At 41.1% G+C, this 18,732-nt stretch overlaps 2 protein-coding genes across 3 annotated transcripts in view; both read left to right on the forward strand.

Annotated features, from left to right (window-relative positions):
* The window catches only part of LOC128713837 (ankyrin-3-like), a 48,053-nt gene extending 39,393 nt beyond the window's left edge, over positions 1 to 8,660 (forward strand). The window contains exons 11-17 of one of the 2 annotated variants that reach the window (XM_053808707.1): positions 47 to 1,740; positions 1,811 to 2,080; positions 3,943 to 5,082; positions 6,335 to 6,664; positions 7,704 to 7,839; positions 7,906 to 8,053; positions 8,367 to 8,660. In XM_053808707.1, coding sequence (XP_053664682.1) covers positions 47 to 1,740; positions 1,811 to 2,080; positions 3,943 to 5,082; positions 6,335 to 6,664; positions 7,704 to 7,839; positions 7,906 to 8,053; positions 8,367 to 8,660 — 4,012 coding nt within the window. The remainder of the gene's footprint in view (positions 1 to 46; positions 1,741 to 1,810; positions 2,081 to 3,942; positions 5,083 to 6,334; positions 6,665 to 7,703; positions 7,840 to 7,905; positions 8,054 to 8,366) is intronic. The other variant, XM_053808708.1, reaches the window with a different exon arrangement.
* A 2,747-nt stretch (positions 8,661 to 11,407) lies between these two features.
* On the forward strand, positions 11,408 to 15,889 carry LOC128713864 (inhibitor of Bruton tyrosine kinase). Its single transcript, XM_053808735.1, has 6 exons — positions 11,408 to 11,777; positions 11,847 to 12,392; positions 12,453 to 12,553; positions 12,643 to 12,957; positions 13,133 to 14,017; positions 14,092 to 15,889. Exons 1-6 carry the CDS (start codon positions 11,541 to 11,543, stop codon positions 15,887 to 15,889), a joined length of 3,882 nt encoding a protein of 1,293 aa, XP_053664710.1. The 5' UTR covers positions 11,408 to 11,540.
* Positions 15,890 to 18,732: the final 2,843 nt, after the last annotated feature.

Raw genomic sequence — 18,732 nt, forward strand, 5'->3', positions numbered from 1 at the left:
ATGGATTATTTTAACCTTACAAGTTACATTGCAATTTTTATTCCAGTCCCGTCATTCTCGAGGTGCCACATTTTGCATCACTGCGCGATAAGGAACGTGAAATTATTATTCTACGTTCCGATAATGGAGAAACTTGGCGCGAACACACACTCTACGATAGTGAAGAAGCCATTCACGAAGTCCTGAACGAGACATTCAAGGGTGATACGCTAAACTTGCTCGAGGATCTGCACACGAATAGGATTACACGTATCGTGACCAATGATTTCCCGCATTACTTTGCGATTGTGTCGCGTATTCGTCAGGAAGTTCATGCCATCGGACCAGAAGGCGGTACCGTATCAGCTACGGCTGTGCCACAAGTACAAGCCATTTTCCCGCAGAACGCCCTCACGAAGAAAATCCGTGTCGGTCTGCAGGCGCAACCGATTGACATGAATACTACTGCCAACTTGTTAGGTCGCAGTGTGGCGGTTTCGCCGGTAGTAACGGTGGAACCGCGTCGGCGCAAGTTCCACAAGGCAATTACGCTAAGTATGCCCGCACCGAAAGCTTACAATTCGGGTATGATCAACCAGTATTCGGGCAACGCCCCCACGTTGCGTTTGCTATGCTCGATCACAGGTGGTCAGAACAAAGCTGTTTGGGAAGATGTGACCGGTTCGACGCCTCTCACATTCGTGAATGATTGCGTGTCCTTTACGACGACAGTGTCGGCTCGCTTCTGGCTGATGGATTGCCGCAACATTGGTGAAGCAACGAAAATGGCCACCGAGTTGTACTCGCAGATGGCACACGTACCTTTCATGGTTAAGTTCGTCGTGTTTGCAAAGCGTGTAGACCAAAGCGAAGCCAAATTAAGCGTTTTCTGTATGACGGATGACAAGGAGGACAAAACGCTGGAACATCAGGAACACTTTACGGAGATTGCAAAGTCCCGTGACATCGAGGTATGTGAGGGACGCACAATTTATCTAGAATTTGCTGGCAACATCGTACCGGTGATGAAATCTGGCGAACAGCTTTCACTGCAGTTCAATGCATTTAAAGAAAATCGTCTAACGTTCACGGTAAAGATAAAAAACAGCCTGGATGATCTGCTTGGACGCATCTCGTTCATGAACGATCCCAAGGTTGCCAAGGGCGAGCCAATTCAAACACCACTTTGCACGCTTAACTTTACGCTCCCATCGGAAAAGTTTGGTCTTGGAGGGGATGAGCTCGAGACAACCTCGGAATTCGATCAGAGCTCGACTGAGGTTCTGAACAGCGAACAGCAAGCCATTGTCGCTGCTGCCAACCGTGGAAAAACACTCAACTTCACCTTCCAAAATGGAGATGGGGCAAACGAAATTCATAAGGCCGATATTAAGATCACAGACATATGCAATCTGCTCGGATCGGACTGGCCGCTGTTAGCGGATGAGCTTGCGATTACACCGTCAGATGTGGAATTGATACAAGCAGAATATCCGAACGACGAAGCACAACAAGCAATCGTAATGTTGCGACTCTGGTTGCGTCAGGCCGGAAGAGATGCAACAGGTAATGTGCTAGAGCAAGCGCTTATCAAAATCAATCGGCCTGACATCGTAAACAAATCGATTACGAACTTGGAACCGGTGACAGACGAGTATGAACGACGTGTTGCTCAACGGCAAATCGGTTCAATGAACGGACTTGATGAGATCGATCCAGCAAAGGTGAATGGTATGACTACGGCAAGCAACACAATGCACGGTAAGTGAATATTTCGAATAGAAACATCGTATGGTAACGGCTCTCCAATGTGCGATTGCTTCTCACACAGAATCTGAGCACGAGCAAACCGAAGAAAAGCAAGAACACGAAGCAGTCGAAAAACACAAACAAACTCCGGCAGAAAACAGTTCGCCAACGGACTCCGTATCGCCAGATACGACTGAAGCGTTCCAGCAGATTCGCCGCGAGAGCGAAATCCTCGGAATAGCAGCGATAAAAAAGGAAGATCTTTCCACGCCACCGCCCAGTCCGGCCGATTTCAATACGCAAGTCAGCCAGAACAGCAGTCAAGCGAGTGCCGATGAGGGACGAAACGATGGTAAGTGAGGTGTGCCGTGTTTCATACACTCGTTGTTATATTCCGGGTGGTTTTGTTTTGAATACACTACTGACTCGTCTTTGAAATATCATCTCAAGTTGAAACCTCTTCCTGCATTTGAAACTGTTCTCATTCCCCGTATCTTTGTCTTCTACCTACTTTATTTGTATTATTCAAACGGGTGTTTTGTGAAATTTTGAATATTATGGTTTCACATTCGCCAATGTCTTTTAAGCTCGAATGATTTACAAAAAAACGATATTTTTTGTTACTTAAAAAAATTAAAATTTCATATTTTCTAACCTGATCATTAACTCTGAGATGCCTGGTTTTTAGTGTTTTTTTTTTGCTATTAGTTGTGTGTACTGTTTTAAATGACTATGAGCGATGAGCTTGACGTGTTTTGTGTTTGAATAAGGATAAAGTGTTTCTGAAACACATTGCAGAATGCTTATGAGTTTGAAACACAAAATTGTAGCGTAAACTGCTTAGTTATCTTTACTTTTCTTTTTCACCACCCAACTCAACCGTTGTAATAAATTTTGAATCCTATTTTTCATTCACAAATCATTCCAAAAAACCTGTTTCTTGGTAGGATGGGTTGATATAAAACTCTGATAATTGTAGAGAAAAAATCGGAAAAAATTCGAGGGTTATGTTGTTGATTTGTCATTTTCTTTTTTATACGTCACTAGATAGAACAAGTCCCTTCTTGTGATAAAAATCTCAACTCTGAATGAAGTGTGAAGTTTTCTTACTTATACTATATAGTTCTCCGTTGAAGTAGACTAAGTTTAATTTGCTTCCTGGAAAATTTAAGGTGTAAAATATTGCGTTACGTAGGATAGTAGGTTTTGGAAGTGCGGCAATTGAACCGACAGAAAGATATGATGAGCTTCTTGTAAAAAGAGTGTCTCGAAGTGCCTGGAATTATAAAGATGTTTAATCTCTTATTTGTATGTTTGCGTTTGTGGTTTGTTATTTGTACTTTTGTTTTAGTGTTTTTTATACCTCATTTGTGAACATCGTGTTTCCATTTCCTTTGTATGTAGTATTGCTTTTGTTTGGTTTATGTTTCGTTTCATAAAAGTATTCACAAAACATTTTAATGTTTCATGAACTTACATTTCAACTTGTACAAAAATATATATGAAGTTATTATGAGCGTTTTAAAATGTTGCAAATGAGGAGATGTAACATTGGTTCACAATTCTCATTTTCTTTTTTCTTCTTTTCCATTAAATGTTTGTACTCGGACTAGAGTTTATATGTTTCTTTTTTCATTCACCGCCTATGATACAGTGCTAGAGGTGGAATAACAATAATTGTGTTTATACTTACGACCAATGCATAAAAAGTGTCATATGGTACTTCATAACATTTCTGTCCTTAAAGTGCTCTTCTATTGCTCAGCTCTGCGTGCACTTTCACAGCTCATCGAAGATTTCCAACAGCACAAACCGTTTCCAGTATCATTTACATATTACCTATTGTCTCCTTTCCATACTGTCAATTTTGGTTCTCCACAATTTCTTTTTCACTAGTTGCCACTATGTACGTGAATGTTTTATTTCCCTCTATTTTTCTTCTTGTCTCTTGGTCGTATCGTTTCTTATGTCCCTAACAACATCACACGAGTATTCATTGTATCCAACGGCACATCATAAACCCTGTTTCCCACGTTCGTTGTCAATTTTTCGATTCATCTTTGGCGCTTATCACATTAAAATTGTACGACTTCTCGATTCTCTAAAACCGAATATAACTTGTCTTGATAATCACGAAATGAAACACACACTCAACATCTAAACACAACGCTGAACAAACAATCATCCCTTCCAACTCCTTCACTCCGGTCGTAGCAGTAGCCGAGGATGTGCAAGAAATTATTCAGCAAGCCATCAAAGATCATGACACCCATGACGATGACGAAGAGGAAGCAGGGCCGGTGGCGGTGGATACTGTTGGCAGCGATTCGGCAGTCAGTGATCGTGACGAAGATTCTGAAGGATTTGAACTGGATCTGGAAACGGATAAAAGTGGTAAAGTTAAGACGATAAAGAAACACTCGAAGGTGAACATTAAAATCAATAAAACCGTCGCCCAACGTCCTACGGTCGGGGACATCGAATGGGAAGTGCCAGAACCGGATGCAAGGCAACCACAAATAGAGATATCATCCGTAAACCTGGAGGACGTCTCGAACGATCGGCGGTACAGTTTGGATCACATTGATCCCGTTGCCGAAGGACTAACGCTCGGTGCTCGTACATATGAAAAATCTCTCTCGACCCCGGGCGAAACCCAGCAGAAGAAATCGGAACAAATTGTTATCATTTCGTCCGATAATAACATCTCCGAAGTGCCAGCAGACTATTCCGGTGACATCGACGAGTTTATTTTCGTGCAAACATCACCGGAAAATTTTGCCAAGATGGAGAAAGAGCAGGCTACCGGTGGGGTGGTCACAGATGAGGACGATAACAGCAACTTGGTCATCATCACGGAGGAACATTACGATTACGAATTGACAAGCGACGATGATCGACGATCGTCCAGTGTGTTGGAACACCCATCGCCGCCAGAAGAAAAAGATCTTGAAGGATACACAGTTGCTCAATCGTCCTCGAACGCTGGAGCGAATGCCCAGAAGCGCTTCATTGTCGGTGGAAGTAGTAGTTCGGAAAGTGAAGAAGATCCACAACAGCGGCGCCGTGATCAACCCGGATCGACCACGATCGTTAGACGTACGTTGCGAACAAAAGCGATCCCGACCGGACTTACGATTACCGAGGATGAATCGGTCGTGTTGACGGTCGACCAGGCCAATAACAGCACCAGTCCAGCGATAACTGTCTGCCAGCCAACACCGCCACCGGCGCAGCCACCCTCCAGTAGTACCAGCAACAACTTCTCTATCCGCACAGGACCGGGATCATCGAGCGGATCAGACGTTGCCCTGCACGAAACGGCGGGCGAACTAAGCGATGACGATGAAACAGGTAAATGGCGCACCCAGCTCACACCCACTGTTCTCTCTTCTCTTGTTGTTCATTTACGAGCTTTGAACTATATCACACCTCTCACTTCCCTTCTTATTCAATGAACACAAGTTCATTTATCCATCCTTGGCAGTTAATTCATTCATGTTTTTCTTTTGTCCTATATATTACACCAATAACTCCACTATAAACCACTACAAATCGCAGATTTGTTTCCCCCACCAAAACAACAACATTGCATCCCCATTCTCAATCATTAATTCATTCCATTTTGCCCGTTTCACCGTTTAATTTTGCCTTTTGTTTGTCGATGTATCATTTGCTTTTTTATCATTAGTAATCATCTTCGTTTCCGTTTCACACACGTCACACGTGCATTATATAGTGTTGTAAAGATTGTATGTGTATGCGCCCTCTGTGAAAGGATGATATTTTGGCAACTCCTTGAATGTGTCAGGAGACTCGGAAATTGATGCTTAATCGTATCCCAAAGGGCATTGTATTCATTTCGAAACACAGGAAAAACGCCAACACACACTTTCATTTCACTTTATCATAACTTTGGTTTAATACAATTTTGCCTTATTATTGTTTAACCCGTGCAAAATGGTGGATGTAATTGTAACCTATGAGTAAATTATCTGAGTGATATTCAGAACGAGGCGTCTCACGGGTGTAATGATCTGGAATCAGTTTGCTTGCAGGCTTTCAGTAGAAGTATCTTTATGTTAAATTTTGGTGATTTAAGTTTGTTTTTTTAGTCTCTTGTTTGTTTAAGTAAATTTATCAGCATTATGTTTTTGTCTCTTACTACGCTGTGCTAACTGTTATACCAATGATCCAGGATTTTTTTTTTGTTCAAAACGATAATGTAGGAACATTATTTGCAAACTGTAACATATTGTTTAACCGCTTGCTGTTAACGGTAATGGTAGATAGGTTTCGCTCTTTCAAGTTCCAAAACTACGTACAAATGTAATAATTTGTAGGAAAAGCGCCTATGATAAATCCGGAAGTAACGACGAAATAAAAAATGTGAAGGTGTCAATAGGAATGCTGATAAGCTGCCAATGTTGATTATACTCTTTATTTAATGGAATTCTGCGCCAAAAAACAGCAATATGAATCAGAACCGTATCGATGTACCTTACTATTCCCGTTGTCATGTTACACTTTTGCCGCTTTTATCGTGAACAACACGCTCAAAATTTGTGTCTTCCAAATTATTCTATCCTCCATTTTTCCACCTAAGGTAAAGTCAACATCAACCAGCACGTGGCCGGTGTTAACCCGGAAACGGACACTGCTCTCTCTGAGGATTCACACCCTTCACCCATCGTTACGTCCTCGCGTGTGTCGGTGATCGTAACCCAAGTATCCAACGATCTGATCGATGACGAAATGCCTCCGCAGATAGCGGAGGACATGTTGGTCGATCTTTCTGTGCACAGTGAAGACGGTGGTGAAGATGAAGCGAACGAATCTGACATCGACAATACTGAAATTCTTGGTGGTGGTGATGGTGGAGGCTCTGTACTGGTTCAAATGGGATCGGGCCCAGCAGAAGGCAGTACAGAAATTAGTATGTAGAGATCTTACTACCCTTATAGCCCTTCTTTGCTACACTTGTCCGATGCTTTCTACTGTCACTATTTGCCGCTCCTTGTATTTTGGCATTTTTAGCACTTCTTCTATATCAACTGTTTTCTGTCTATCTCTATGCAAATACCCTATGACTTGTTTCAAACAGTTTCGATGTCGTGTTGGTAATATGGATGTTCTTCTCTCCTTTTGTATTAGTGCTGAGTTTACTAACTTCCCTTTCCATGATTGTCCGTTCGTGTTTATTTGCTAGTGATGTTCCAGTTTGGTTTTTGTATTTCTTTCCTTTATTTATTATTGTTTGTTTTTTTTCTCATGTTTTTCTTTTCTCTTTATCCCCTATACTGACTTTTTGTTTCTTAAAAACAATATCTATTCACCTCTCCTTCCTTTGTCATAACATCATGCCTCGAATTAATAGTGATGTTCTACTTACAAAATTGTTTCGATTAATAACTGTGTACTAATGTTACTTTTTAATCTATTGTTATCGTTAAATATAAACCTTCACAAACAAATGTGCCAATCATATGAGCACCAATACAATATCAATATCATGAACATATTTCTCTTTACACCACTAAACTTGTTGCATGCATTGCAATCAGTTGCAAAATTGATATTTAGAACAAAGCGTCCTGTAGTAGCCTTACAATTGATAATGACAGTAGAATCGCTATTAACGATCAATAAAAGAGTATATTAAAAAAAAATTATCCATGATATAGAGCTAAATTTGTCGCTGTTGTAGAATAATTGCGAGCTAAAGTAGTAGTACTAATTGATAGTGTTTCGTTATAAACATAACAAGCGTCGCATGAAATAGTAAACCGAGAAAATGCATGCGTCTAAATTAACAAAAAAATCATGAAATTGTTGAACAACAGCTCAATGGTACTTAATGGTGCAGCATATTAATCTCTGATGCCAGAAAAAAACTTACCATTTAAGGCAATGGTGTAAGCAAGATGCCAGTGGAGCAGTATTTGTAAAATTACGATTTTATTACTCAATTCCAGAAAACTACCTAGTTCATAACAATGACCAACTGGCAGGTATGGAGCCAAATGAACCACCAATCGGAACGGCTATTCCAACAAACAATGGATCCACCCGTACGCAGACAAACACTATCGTAGATGAATCAGATGATGGGTATGTTTGATGATGGTAGAATGATAACCTTCGTTCTAGTACTATTGAATATCTTATAAATTACAGAACCGTTCGTACAACAGTGTTCTCTACAACGATGAGATTTGATGTTCCCGAAGACATGAAAGACCAGATATTAAAAGAGTTACGTGACCAAGAATTAACGGGGAATCAACAGCATCGAGAGTTGCAACAGTCAGTTCAAATAGATCAGGTAATACGGGATAAAGTTCAACATATAAGTTTGGCCAAGTATTTACTATCGAACTATGAAAAGTAACCAGAATACACTAGAAGGGAGTAATGTTCTCGTGTGGAAAAATTGTCAATATCCGTATATTAATTATTAATTAATTTTTATTATTATTATCAATTATTAATTATCGTATTATTAATTTTTATCAATCGTTCTGCTCTATAAATAACGTAAAAACAATCTCGCAGATGAAACATTGTGTCATACAATAGCATCTTGATTTTTACAAAACTCATTTACTCTAAAATTAACTTTTCCTTGAAACTTTCAGCTGTTGAGTAATCCACTAATTACGTTGGATCCGGACACTGGTGCCTCGACAACACGAACGACAACGACCACTAAAACAATCACACTCACACCGGATGGCGATTTCCCTGAGGATGAGTTGCTGCAGAAGATCACAACGGTAACGACGCACACCTCTCAACAAAATGTACCAGAAATGGTCAAGGAGACGACCGTCACCGTAACGGAAATGGTGGACGGGCGAACACTAGACGGTGTTGCCAAGGAACTCAACAATAAAGTGGATGAGTTCATGAACCAGGAGCGAAAAAATTAAGCTGATACTGTTATAATTGTAACCAGACATCATTCGGGATGGGGATGAACATGATTAAAGTTTGCGTGTGTGTGTTCACCGAAGTCATCATACTCTTAACCGTTACATTTAAGAGTTGTGCAAACAACAGCCGGTTTGAATGAGGTTTTCATTGTGAGTAACGCTTACAAATCTTTGCGCACAAGCTGATATATGTGTCTTGTGGTTTGGTGCATTTCCTACAGTCTTTACAAACATTTCCCTTTCGATTTCTTTCGGTTAGCAGAGACAAGGACTTTTCCAGTGCCTGTTTATGTTTTTCTGGAGTGAAACGAAACGCAAAGACAACGAAAGCCATGCTAGAAAATGTGTTGAATCATTTTAGTTGCGTTATTGCATTGCTGTTTCTTAGCTATCGATGCGAAAAACCAACCAACATTGCAAATTGTTCGACCCTCGACTCCTTTCAACTCTTTCTACAAGAAATAAGAGTTGTAAAATCGCAATCATATATACACTGGTCCCGTAATACTTTTAGCGCCCTATGCCTACAGACGATTGTTCCATTTGCAGCGTCATTTTGAAACATTACTAGAGAGAGAGAGCGAGAGCGAGAGAGAGAGAGAGAGAGAGAGAGAGAGAGAGAGAGAGCATAAACAAGTTTTAATGGCAAAATATCACACGGCACAGAAGAAGTAAAAGCGAAAAATCACACACATTATATTATATATCTGCTTCCGGAAAGGAACGAAAGCAACGGAATGGATAGCAAAACACTGTGAAGATTAAATCAGATTACACATTAATGGAATTAAGCTTATCGTACAAAATGTCATGCAATACAAGTGAGAACCGCTATATAGAATGTCACTATATTTAGTGTACTGCATCGGAAAGCTGCAAACATCTTGAAACTACAAAACCCTAGTTAGTTGTGCACACAAAGATTCAGAACAAAACCCGTAACCCTCGGAAACCTAGGTGGTTAGTCATATAAATATTTATCGTAGATTTAAGGCACATGCACGGGCAGTTTCAACACACAATGCAAACGAGATGTATTAGCTTTACGCATAGGAACGGTGAGAACATAGCTCTTAAAACGAGCATACAGTTAAGACCGGCCGACATACGCCAGATGGAGTGGAGCACGAGACCTATCTGGACATGGATTGACATTTATTTAAGCAAACATTCGGATAATTGGAACCAATTCAAGCACTACTACTCGCGTAGCATGATCTAATGTCGGACTTTAGGATCCCCTCCATAGTTGTTAGGAACAATTGAAAAGCTTCTCGCGAAACTATTTATCAATTGATGATACTAGCAGAATGATTGATGAGGATGATGCAAATAATAACACAGTCACATTTTATCGCTTTGGCTTATTGTTCACATCCGTGAATAACCAGACAGTGTGCTTCCGAGAAAAGAAAAAAAAATTGAGCAAACGTTTGATTTATAGAATTTCGGACTAATAATCAGCGTATATTGTGAAACGTACACATATACATCAGATAATTTTTATACCGTTTTTTTCCTTTTTAATGAATATTATATTTATTATGCGTGCAGTTTTAGGCTTATGGCGTTGATGATGTAATTTGTTTTGCAACATTAGTGTTTTTATTTTTATTGCTACCACCCCCTTTTCGTCTAATCCTATTTTACCAGTGATTTCAAATTAGTAGAAAAAGGGTGAACGAATCATGTGTTTGAATTGCATCGTTTATTTTATTATGTGTAAAGATTGTATGAGTTAAGATTTCTGTTGCGTTGTATTTTTTATTGTGTAATTGATTGCTGGCTTCTAAAGAATACACACAGCACTGTACGAAGGTTTTACACTGTTTGGCAGCTAGAAATATGGTCCATCGGTATTTGGAGTGTAATGATTAGTTTGTAATCCGATTAAACTATTTATTAAACTGCTGCGAAATAATAGATCAGAAGTGTATGCTTTCTACTGTTTTGTTGAGTACATGTAAAAGGAGGTGGTGTACCGTTCCGGAGAAAAGATTTTGCAATGCATGTGTAATTAAAGATAAAAATGGTTCGAGCCAATCCGAAACCAGAACAGAAGAGAGTAAAATTTTTTGATAATAATGAAGAAAAAATAAGAAATCAAAACAAAGAATGATGGAAGCACCATACTATATTTTTTACTTGTGTATAGAGTTTATTTACAAACGATTGCAGTAAATGCGTGAACATAAAAGCAAATGAAAAAAAGAAAATGCTTAAAAGAGTAATTCACTGCACTTGGATTGATCGTGCAATCATACGCAATGTTGTGTGCTAACTAGCCAGTAACCAACCCTTTCCCTAGCTATGCATGAAAAGAAGAATACGCACGCCACGCCACATATAAAGGCAATATGAGCATCGGGCGCTTCGAAAGTGTGCAATGGATGTCGGTCGATTGTTGTATGCTACCGGATGCTTAACACACCCATTCTTGTATTTTCAAAATATCATTTCAACGCAGCAAATGCAAAAAAAAACTTTGTGACCTAAACACACGAACTCATGGTTAAGAAATATATTCAATTGATCACAGTCTTAGATCACGTGAAGAGAATACTTCTGTCTTGTAATGTCTAGCGTTTAACGTCCGAATTTCAGCATGCTCCGCAATTGTTGCCGGTGCTACCACGTGTTTGCCCTTTGAACGTTTCAAAATGTTCGTTAATGTATCTTAACCTTGAAAGCATTGCGATTGCACTGCACAGTATTGAACCTGATGGTATATTCCGACGCTGTTGGATGTTTTGCTGTCAGTTGAACAAAAAAGGGTCTGTGGGTTGGTGTTTCGCGTTGGCATCTTTTGCGGTGTTTTGTTATGGTTTTGTGTGCGCAGAAGAGAAAACTTTATATTCCGCGTGTTATTGAGCATCAATGTTTACCATCTCCGATTACGATTATGAGTGCACGAAAAAGTGTCGTCTAGTGAGCCATGGAAATGCAATCACAGCCGCACTTACGAAACGCTCCATTTCCGATGAGTTGCTGGCCGCGTACATTGCCAAAACATGTCGCAATTTTGCGCACGTCGTCGATGAGTATGGTCGATCGGCACTGCATATGGCCGCATCGGTTGGTCGGTCTGCCATCGTCGAGTGGTTAATAAATCAGGTACGATACCTTTTGATATATTCGGCTGATGTCTCGTTGTTTACGTTCAGCTTAATATTTTCTTCTCAGGGTGCCTGTCTAACGCAAAAGGATCTCGAATCGGGGCACACCGCATTGCACCGGGCTATGTACTATGGCAGTATCGGGTCTGCTGTTGTTCTTGTGAAGCATGGAGCGCCGCTCGATGCTCCGGATGAAGATTTTGTTAATCCCATGCAGCTATGTAGCAATGTGTCGGAACAGCGCGCCAGTGCAAGCGACGAGCGCAGTGTTGCGCTTGGACCGGAGCTAATGATCTGGGGACAAAACAAAAACTACAACTTGGGTATCGGGAATGCGCAAGACAAGTGTAATCCCGAAAGTATGGAGTATTTCCGCAAAACCCGCACTACAATCCGGAAGCTGGACATCAGCTCATACCACAGCGTGTTCTTGACGCACAAAATGGGTGAACTGTTCGTTGCCGGTCACGGTGTAGGTGGCCGGCTCGGTCTCGGCATGGAGGACACTATCGCGTACCCGATGAAGGTGCCCGTCCCACTGAAAGATGACGAACGGATAACAGATGTGACCGCGGCCAAACACCACACGCTCATCCTCACCGATAGTAATCATGTAGGCGATTGAACGCTGATTACAAAACAACACGTTGAAGATTCCTTTCCCGCATTGCAGATTTACGCTTGCGGAGAGAATAAACACTGCCAACTAGGACTTAAACCACCGCCACCGAATCTACTGACATTCAAGGAAATTACGGGTCAATCTAGCTTATCGTAAGATAACTCCAGCTTCACTGTTCTTTTCGTACCTGATTTCCGATGATTCGATCATTGAGCATGTTTGCATTTTTGTGTGCTTACAGAGGGAAAACAATCAATCGAGTCATAGCGAAGGACTATCATTCGATCGCTGTGCTGGACGCGGACATCTACGTGTGGGGTCTGAATGGTGGTCAGTTCGGTCTGAAACGGGATTCCGGCAGTGACATGATCGTGCTGCCCAAGCCAATGCCACTTATACCGGAGAGATCAACGCTCAAAGATGATAGTAGTGCGGTAAAGCGTGACACAACGATCAAGCTGATCGAGTCCAGCAATGCGGCTATTGTTGTGTACACGATGAAACATTTTCTCCACATTTTTAGTGGCTTCAAAGTGAAAACGTACAAAAAACCATTGTAAGTATCAATCTATTTGGTTGTGCTTATATTTGACGGAAAACGCTTATTCGAGTGACCACATTGATTGGTTTGAATTAAATTGCTAATACAACTAATTATTGTTGTTGTGTTGGCTTATAGCGAATGATGCAAGTACGTATTTCATTTCCAATTTTTGAAACGTTTTTTACAGATTAGAAAAAATAGAATGCCTCTCGGTAACCGGTGGTGAGTTGCAAACCGGTCAGGACGATGTGGTGAAGCGTTCTGGGGATTTGCGAGTAATCGTATTTACAGCATCGCGCAACATCTACATCTGGTACGAAGATTGTCAACAATTTGTGCGCTGTGTATTTGCCCAATCGCGCAACCTGGAGGTAGAAAAGGTACGGTGGTGTTCGCAACAGCACGCTCTGGTTCTATTACTCGGCAATCTGTACCAGGGCATCATAACCAACAAGCTACCACGATCGGCAAAGCACCAGTACAGCGAGTTTAAGGAAACATACATCCGTAAGGAACTGTGCGATACGCTACAAAGCCGCATAGAACTACGGCGTGTACGGAACTTAAGCAACGTGGTCGACTTTACGTGCGACGCTGAGGGAGAAAATTACGCCGCTTTGGTGGAAAATACGCGTCGCTGCTTTTGCATCCCGGAGTTGGTCGAATCGAACTACGACTACGGAACACTGCTGGCAGACGCGACCGAAATGGACGGCGTGCACGATGTGGTGTTGTACGTGGAACATGAACCATTTGCTAGCCATCGATTCATCCTGTATCATCGATCGGACTCTCTACGGAAATTGTTACAACAATTTCCAACAGAGAAAGAATTCGTATTGAACGACCATGGTTTTGAAAGTATCACGATAGGAGCGTTCCGATTAATCATGCGTTACTTTTACACGAATCAAGTCATCGCACGTGCCGATGTTGACCGGATGCTGAGAAAACCAGGCACGGGTGAGATCGGAAGCAACGTTGATCTTTCGCAATTAAAAACCTTGTGCAAGAAACTGAAAGAACAGATCGATAAGTTTGATCTGCCTGTCTTATCGAACTCAGTTAAAAAGTAAGTAAAACAGTTGTTAACTATCGTCATGGTTTCTGGGAATATCAGAGTGACTCTAACAAACGTATTTGCAGATTGCAGGATGAACCTTCCATCGAACCCTTTCCGAAGTTGCGTCTCGATTCTTACCCAGAGCTGTACGACATAACGATCGAGCTGCAAGATGACAAGAAGCTGCGGGCGCACAAGTGTGTGTTAGTTGCCAGACTCGACTATTTCAACATGATGTTTGCCCATTGCTGGACTGAAAAGCGCACAACAGCCGACCTAAGAACAGTACCTCGCGAATACATGGACGTTATTATACCCTTCCTGTACGATAACGATTACAGTCGCGTCCGAAGGCAGCGTTACTCGGAAAATTTTATATTGAGCATGATTATCATCTGCGACCAGTTTCTGATAGAAGAGCTGAAGAGTATATTTGAAACGATCCTCAGCCAAAGGGTGCACCTAAGGAATGTGGGCGAATTGCTCGAATTCGCCTATCAGTACAACTGTGAGGTGCTAAAGAGCGTTTGTATGCAGTTCGTCAGCGTAAACTTTGCCCGATTGCTCGAGTGGCGTCTGCTGGATGGGCTAGATCCGACCATGCTGGCGCAGATCGATAGCTTCTACAAGGAATTCTTTCGCCTCTCTGAGTACCGCATGATAACTCCTTTCGCAGATGCGATTGGTGACGAAGAACTGGAAAAGTTTGTTAGTGACTTTCGAGTTGATCTCGAGCAGAAAGCAACCGATCAGATGAATGCATCCGACCGCCCAAACATGAAACATATCCCGAAAACAAAACAGCCAAATATGCCGGCGCTTTCAAAGCTGCAGCGAGAAAAGCGTAACTATGAAAAGGAAGCAATGGCGTATTTGGAACGATTAGTGCTGGAAGAAGCGGCCGCAGTGAAGGAACGTAAAATTTCGGCCAGCAAAACTGCGAACGCTGCTAGCTTCAGTTCACCAATCGCGAAGGTTGATAGTATTCTTGATCGTTCCGTGATAAACGATCCGGTCGGGAACAAATCGTGGCAAACGGTGTCTGCGGATTCGAAAAGAAAAACTGCACTTTCCGCAGCATTGCGTGCGAATGAGGTGATGAAGGAGGAAGCAAAACAACCAGCAAATGAAAGTTTCTCCAACCTTCGGACGGTGTTAGAACGTAGCCCTACGGCGCCCCAGTTGGTACCGCTGCGATCACCCGATGAAGGGTATGAATCGTCCAGTAATGTTGCACGGTCGGCTACAATTAATTTGAGTGACTTTACCTTGACTGATGGACGGCTATCGCAAAAAGAGCGTAAACGTCTTAATTCCGAAAAGTCCAAAATGGCTAAATCATCGCATCAAGAGATAAACGGTCAAGGGCAAGCATCGGACACTACTTTACCTGCTCCGGTTAACCCGTGGAAAAATGTGGAGAACGTACCGGTCGTGGATCTGTTCAAAGTTGAAGAATCATCGCCAGGATCGAATGCTACAGCATCTGGTCGTAGGCAGCGGAAAAGTAGTACAAACGAGCAAAGTAAACACTCGAGGGCCGATTCTGATGCGTTTGGTTCGCCTTCGACTAGTAACACAGCCGGACAGAACGGTTCAACCGTCCTCATCAAGTCACGAGAGCGGAAATCTAGCTCTCGGTATAGCGGTGGTGAGAAAGATTTCAACGAAATCTTGGAAGACGAACGTCGCCAAAAGCGGTACTTTGAAAAGATCAAATCGAAATCACTAATTCAGACTCAAATCGAGGAACGAGCTATTGAAGAACTGCGTGCCTTCTACAACGTGGAGCATGTGTTCGATGAAAGTATCACGATCGAGCGTTACCGACCACCACTGCTGGAAAATGGTCCTAACTTTGCAGTGTGGCAATATCAGTAAAATTATCGGACAGTTCGAGTAATACAACTAAAGTTAGTTGTATGGAGATTACCCTAAACTTAGAATGTATACCTGAAGTTGCAGGTTTTTTTTATGCTGTATTTTTCTGTGCGTGTAATAAAACAAGCACATCAGTCGTACCAGTGTAAAACTCTTATTACATTTGAAAAAAAAAATAGGGAAAGAAGTTTGTCCACCAACTTTCTCAGGGACTCGTGATATGTTACCAGCGAAAGGGAGCAACGGTAATCAGACCTTTACCATTCAACTTAATCCCGGGTCCACGAGACCTCTTCAAGATCTTCGACAAGATCACCATTGAGATTCGAAAGCTTCCGACAAGGTGTTTGAAAAATTCACCGTATATTGCATTCAGTCTATCAAGGCCCTCAACAGCCGTGAACTAGTGCCGATCAACTGTGGGTACTAGTGATGGGTGAAATGCTTCTCCAGCCGCAGTTGGATCTATACAAATCCGGATATTGTTGAAACCAACCTGCAGTGTAAAACGAAAGCATGCTTTTCAATAGAAATATACTAAAATTTAATTCAAAGCCGATTCAGTGTTACTATTGATAATGAACATTTCCGGAGCAAGATCGATTTTCAACTATTTTCAACCTATTTTCATCCTTGAGACATTCATTTCGGAAAATCTATCCATTTTAAAGAAGCCATTATTTAGCAACAGTTGTTTCATTTTTTCTTGATTTTGTTGTCTGTTGTCTTTATTTTGGAAATCAAGGTTTTATATGCGTTTTCTCTTTCTCCTTTCATCGTTCTCCACTGTGTTGTTATTGGAATGTGTGTGTGTGTGTGGTTTTCATCGTGGTTGGATTGATTTATTCAGTTTGTGTTTTTGCACTTCTAGCTTCAATTTACTTCTTTTCATCGCTTGTATGCCTATGTGTTTGTTTTTGTTTTCTCTCTATTATTATCAGCTCCTCCATAAAGTGGAGCACCAAAAGTATGTGATGGACTGTGTTTCACGTCTTGATCTTACTCATGCACTAAACTTTTGTGCTTTCTTTCGTCGCAATATATTGTGATGATATTTGTATCCAACACTTTACCTTTTGTATTTGGTTTGGGTGGAAAAAGTTACCATTTTTGTAGAGTACGATCGTCGCTTCACCACTGCATTATTTGCATTCACTTGCGTTTGCTCACAAGGTGACACACACCCGAACATCTATTGTAGTTGCATATCTTAATAGTGATTCTAGCTAACACTTCTGCGACTAAGTTGTCATGCTTGCTCTCATATATATGCCAGCGTTGTGTTGTATGCTTCTCTTAACTTTGTGCTTCGCCGCTTGCATAAAAATCGCATTGCATTGTGTTATCAGTAGTTAACCTGGTCTCATATCTGTTTTATTGAATTTCGGGGTGTATTACACGCTCGCGAAAATTGTAGGTGTAATTTTCCAATCTGATGCACACTTATCTCTCAGTTTCCATCCATCAGCGTGACATACAAACATGTCTCAAGAGCAACGCCAGATTATTGCAAGCATTTCATTATCAATGCAATACAGCTTTGTAGTGAGAGCTATTGCAATGAAGCACGGCGAATGGAGATGGCGAGATTAGCCAGAGAAAATAAAAATAAACACGAACCTAATGCATTCTTGTGCAAAATTGGCATGCGCATTGCAACGAAAAATGAGGGATTTATTAAGGGGTTTCTTCACATCGAACGCAAGAAATATCGTTTTCGTTTTGTAAAAATGCACGAAAAGCTTCTACACGCAGAGTATAAGTTAATTTCAATATGTAAGTGTATACTCGCTCAAACGATCATCTTTTCTTTTCTTTTCTTTTCTGATAAACAGCAGCCGTTATTGATGCAAGCGTGAAAGATAAATTTCGATCGAACAACGCCTTGATCATACGGTCTTGTATCACACACATTCACTTTCTCCATCACTTTTATACGCTGATTATAGTACTACACAAAAGGCGATTTTCAATCGAACGTTGGTTCCGTTCCGTGTCGTGTTTATCAGCGCTAACCCAGCGGTAACGGTGAGCAACAGGAGCGAGAACGTTACATAAACATAAAAAGTTAGAACATTTACAAAAAGCAGCAGCCTTTTTCTCGATGACTAGGCAAAAAGAGATCGCCACACAAAGCGTTCAAAACAAATCTAGTTTTGGGTGAACTTGTGTGAACTGATTCTTCTTTTCCTGCAACTTCATCGCATGTTTTCATTTCTTTTAGCAAAGCACTTATCAGTGTTACGATTCTCATCCACTTGCACACGCACCACCGCCTCCCATTACTTTTACTTCATAATATCCTTAACCTTTCCCGCAAGCGACAAGCCTACCATTCATTCCTGTCTTTCCTATTTTATACCATTTGCCCTCACAAAAGCGTAAAGAAACTTGTAAATATATGTATTTTTATATATGGGGTACTTATATCTTTATAATAAACTAGCATTTCCTTCTCTTTCCTCTTTAATTTCTTTCTAACCCATGCTCGAATTCGAAAGAGAGTACAAAGGATGATCAAACCACGGATAGTCGTCGTGTCCTGTGTCGCATGGGCTCGCACGTTATAGCGATGTTTCCACATCATTACCTATCCGTGTTACTTATTTTTGATAGAATAAATGTATAAATAGCGGCACAGAGGCGATATATGTATAATGCGTTTTGCTTGCTGTTGCGTTTTATCCCGTGTTTCATAATATTTTCTACGTTTGTTTTGCGTAGCAGTTCGCTGCTGCTGTACCTGTGTTTTGGTTGCGATTTTTTGCAATTAGATATCTTCCTTTATTCTATGTCACAATGCACCATTTATGATACGCACTATTGTGTGTTTGTTTATTTTC

Source organism: Anopheles marshallii, chromosome 3, assembly GCF_943734725.1.
Source record: "Anopheles marshallii chromosome 3, idAnoMarsDA_429_01, whole genome shotgun sequence".
NCBI lineage: Eukaryota > Metazoa > Arthropoda > Insecta > Diptera > Culicidae > Anopheles > Anopheles marshallii.

Bases quoted from the DNA above. Each gene is read 5' to 3' on its own strand.
- LOC128713864 (XM_053808735.1), top strand. From the start codon at position 11,541: ATGTTTACCATCTCCGATTACGATTATGAGTGCACGAAAAAGTGTCGT. The intron at 12,554-12,642 runs GTAAGATAACTC...GTGTGCTTACAG, and splicing joins ACGGGTCAATCTAGCTTATC to AGGGAAAACAATCAATCGAG. The intron at 14,018-14,091 runs GTAAGTAAAACA...ACGTATTTGCAG, and splicing joins TTATCGAACTCAGTTAAAAA to ATTGCAGGATGAACCTTCCA.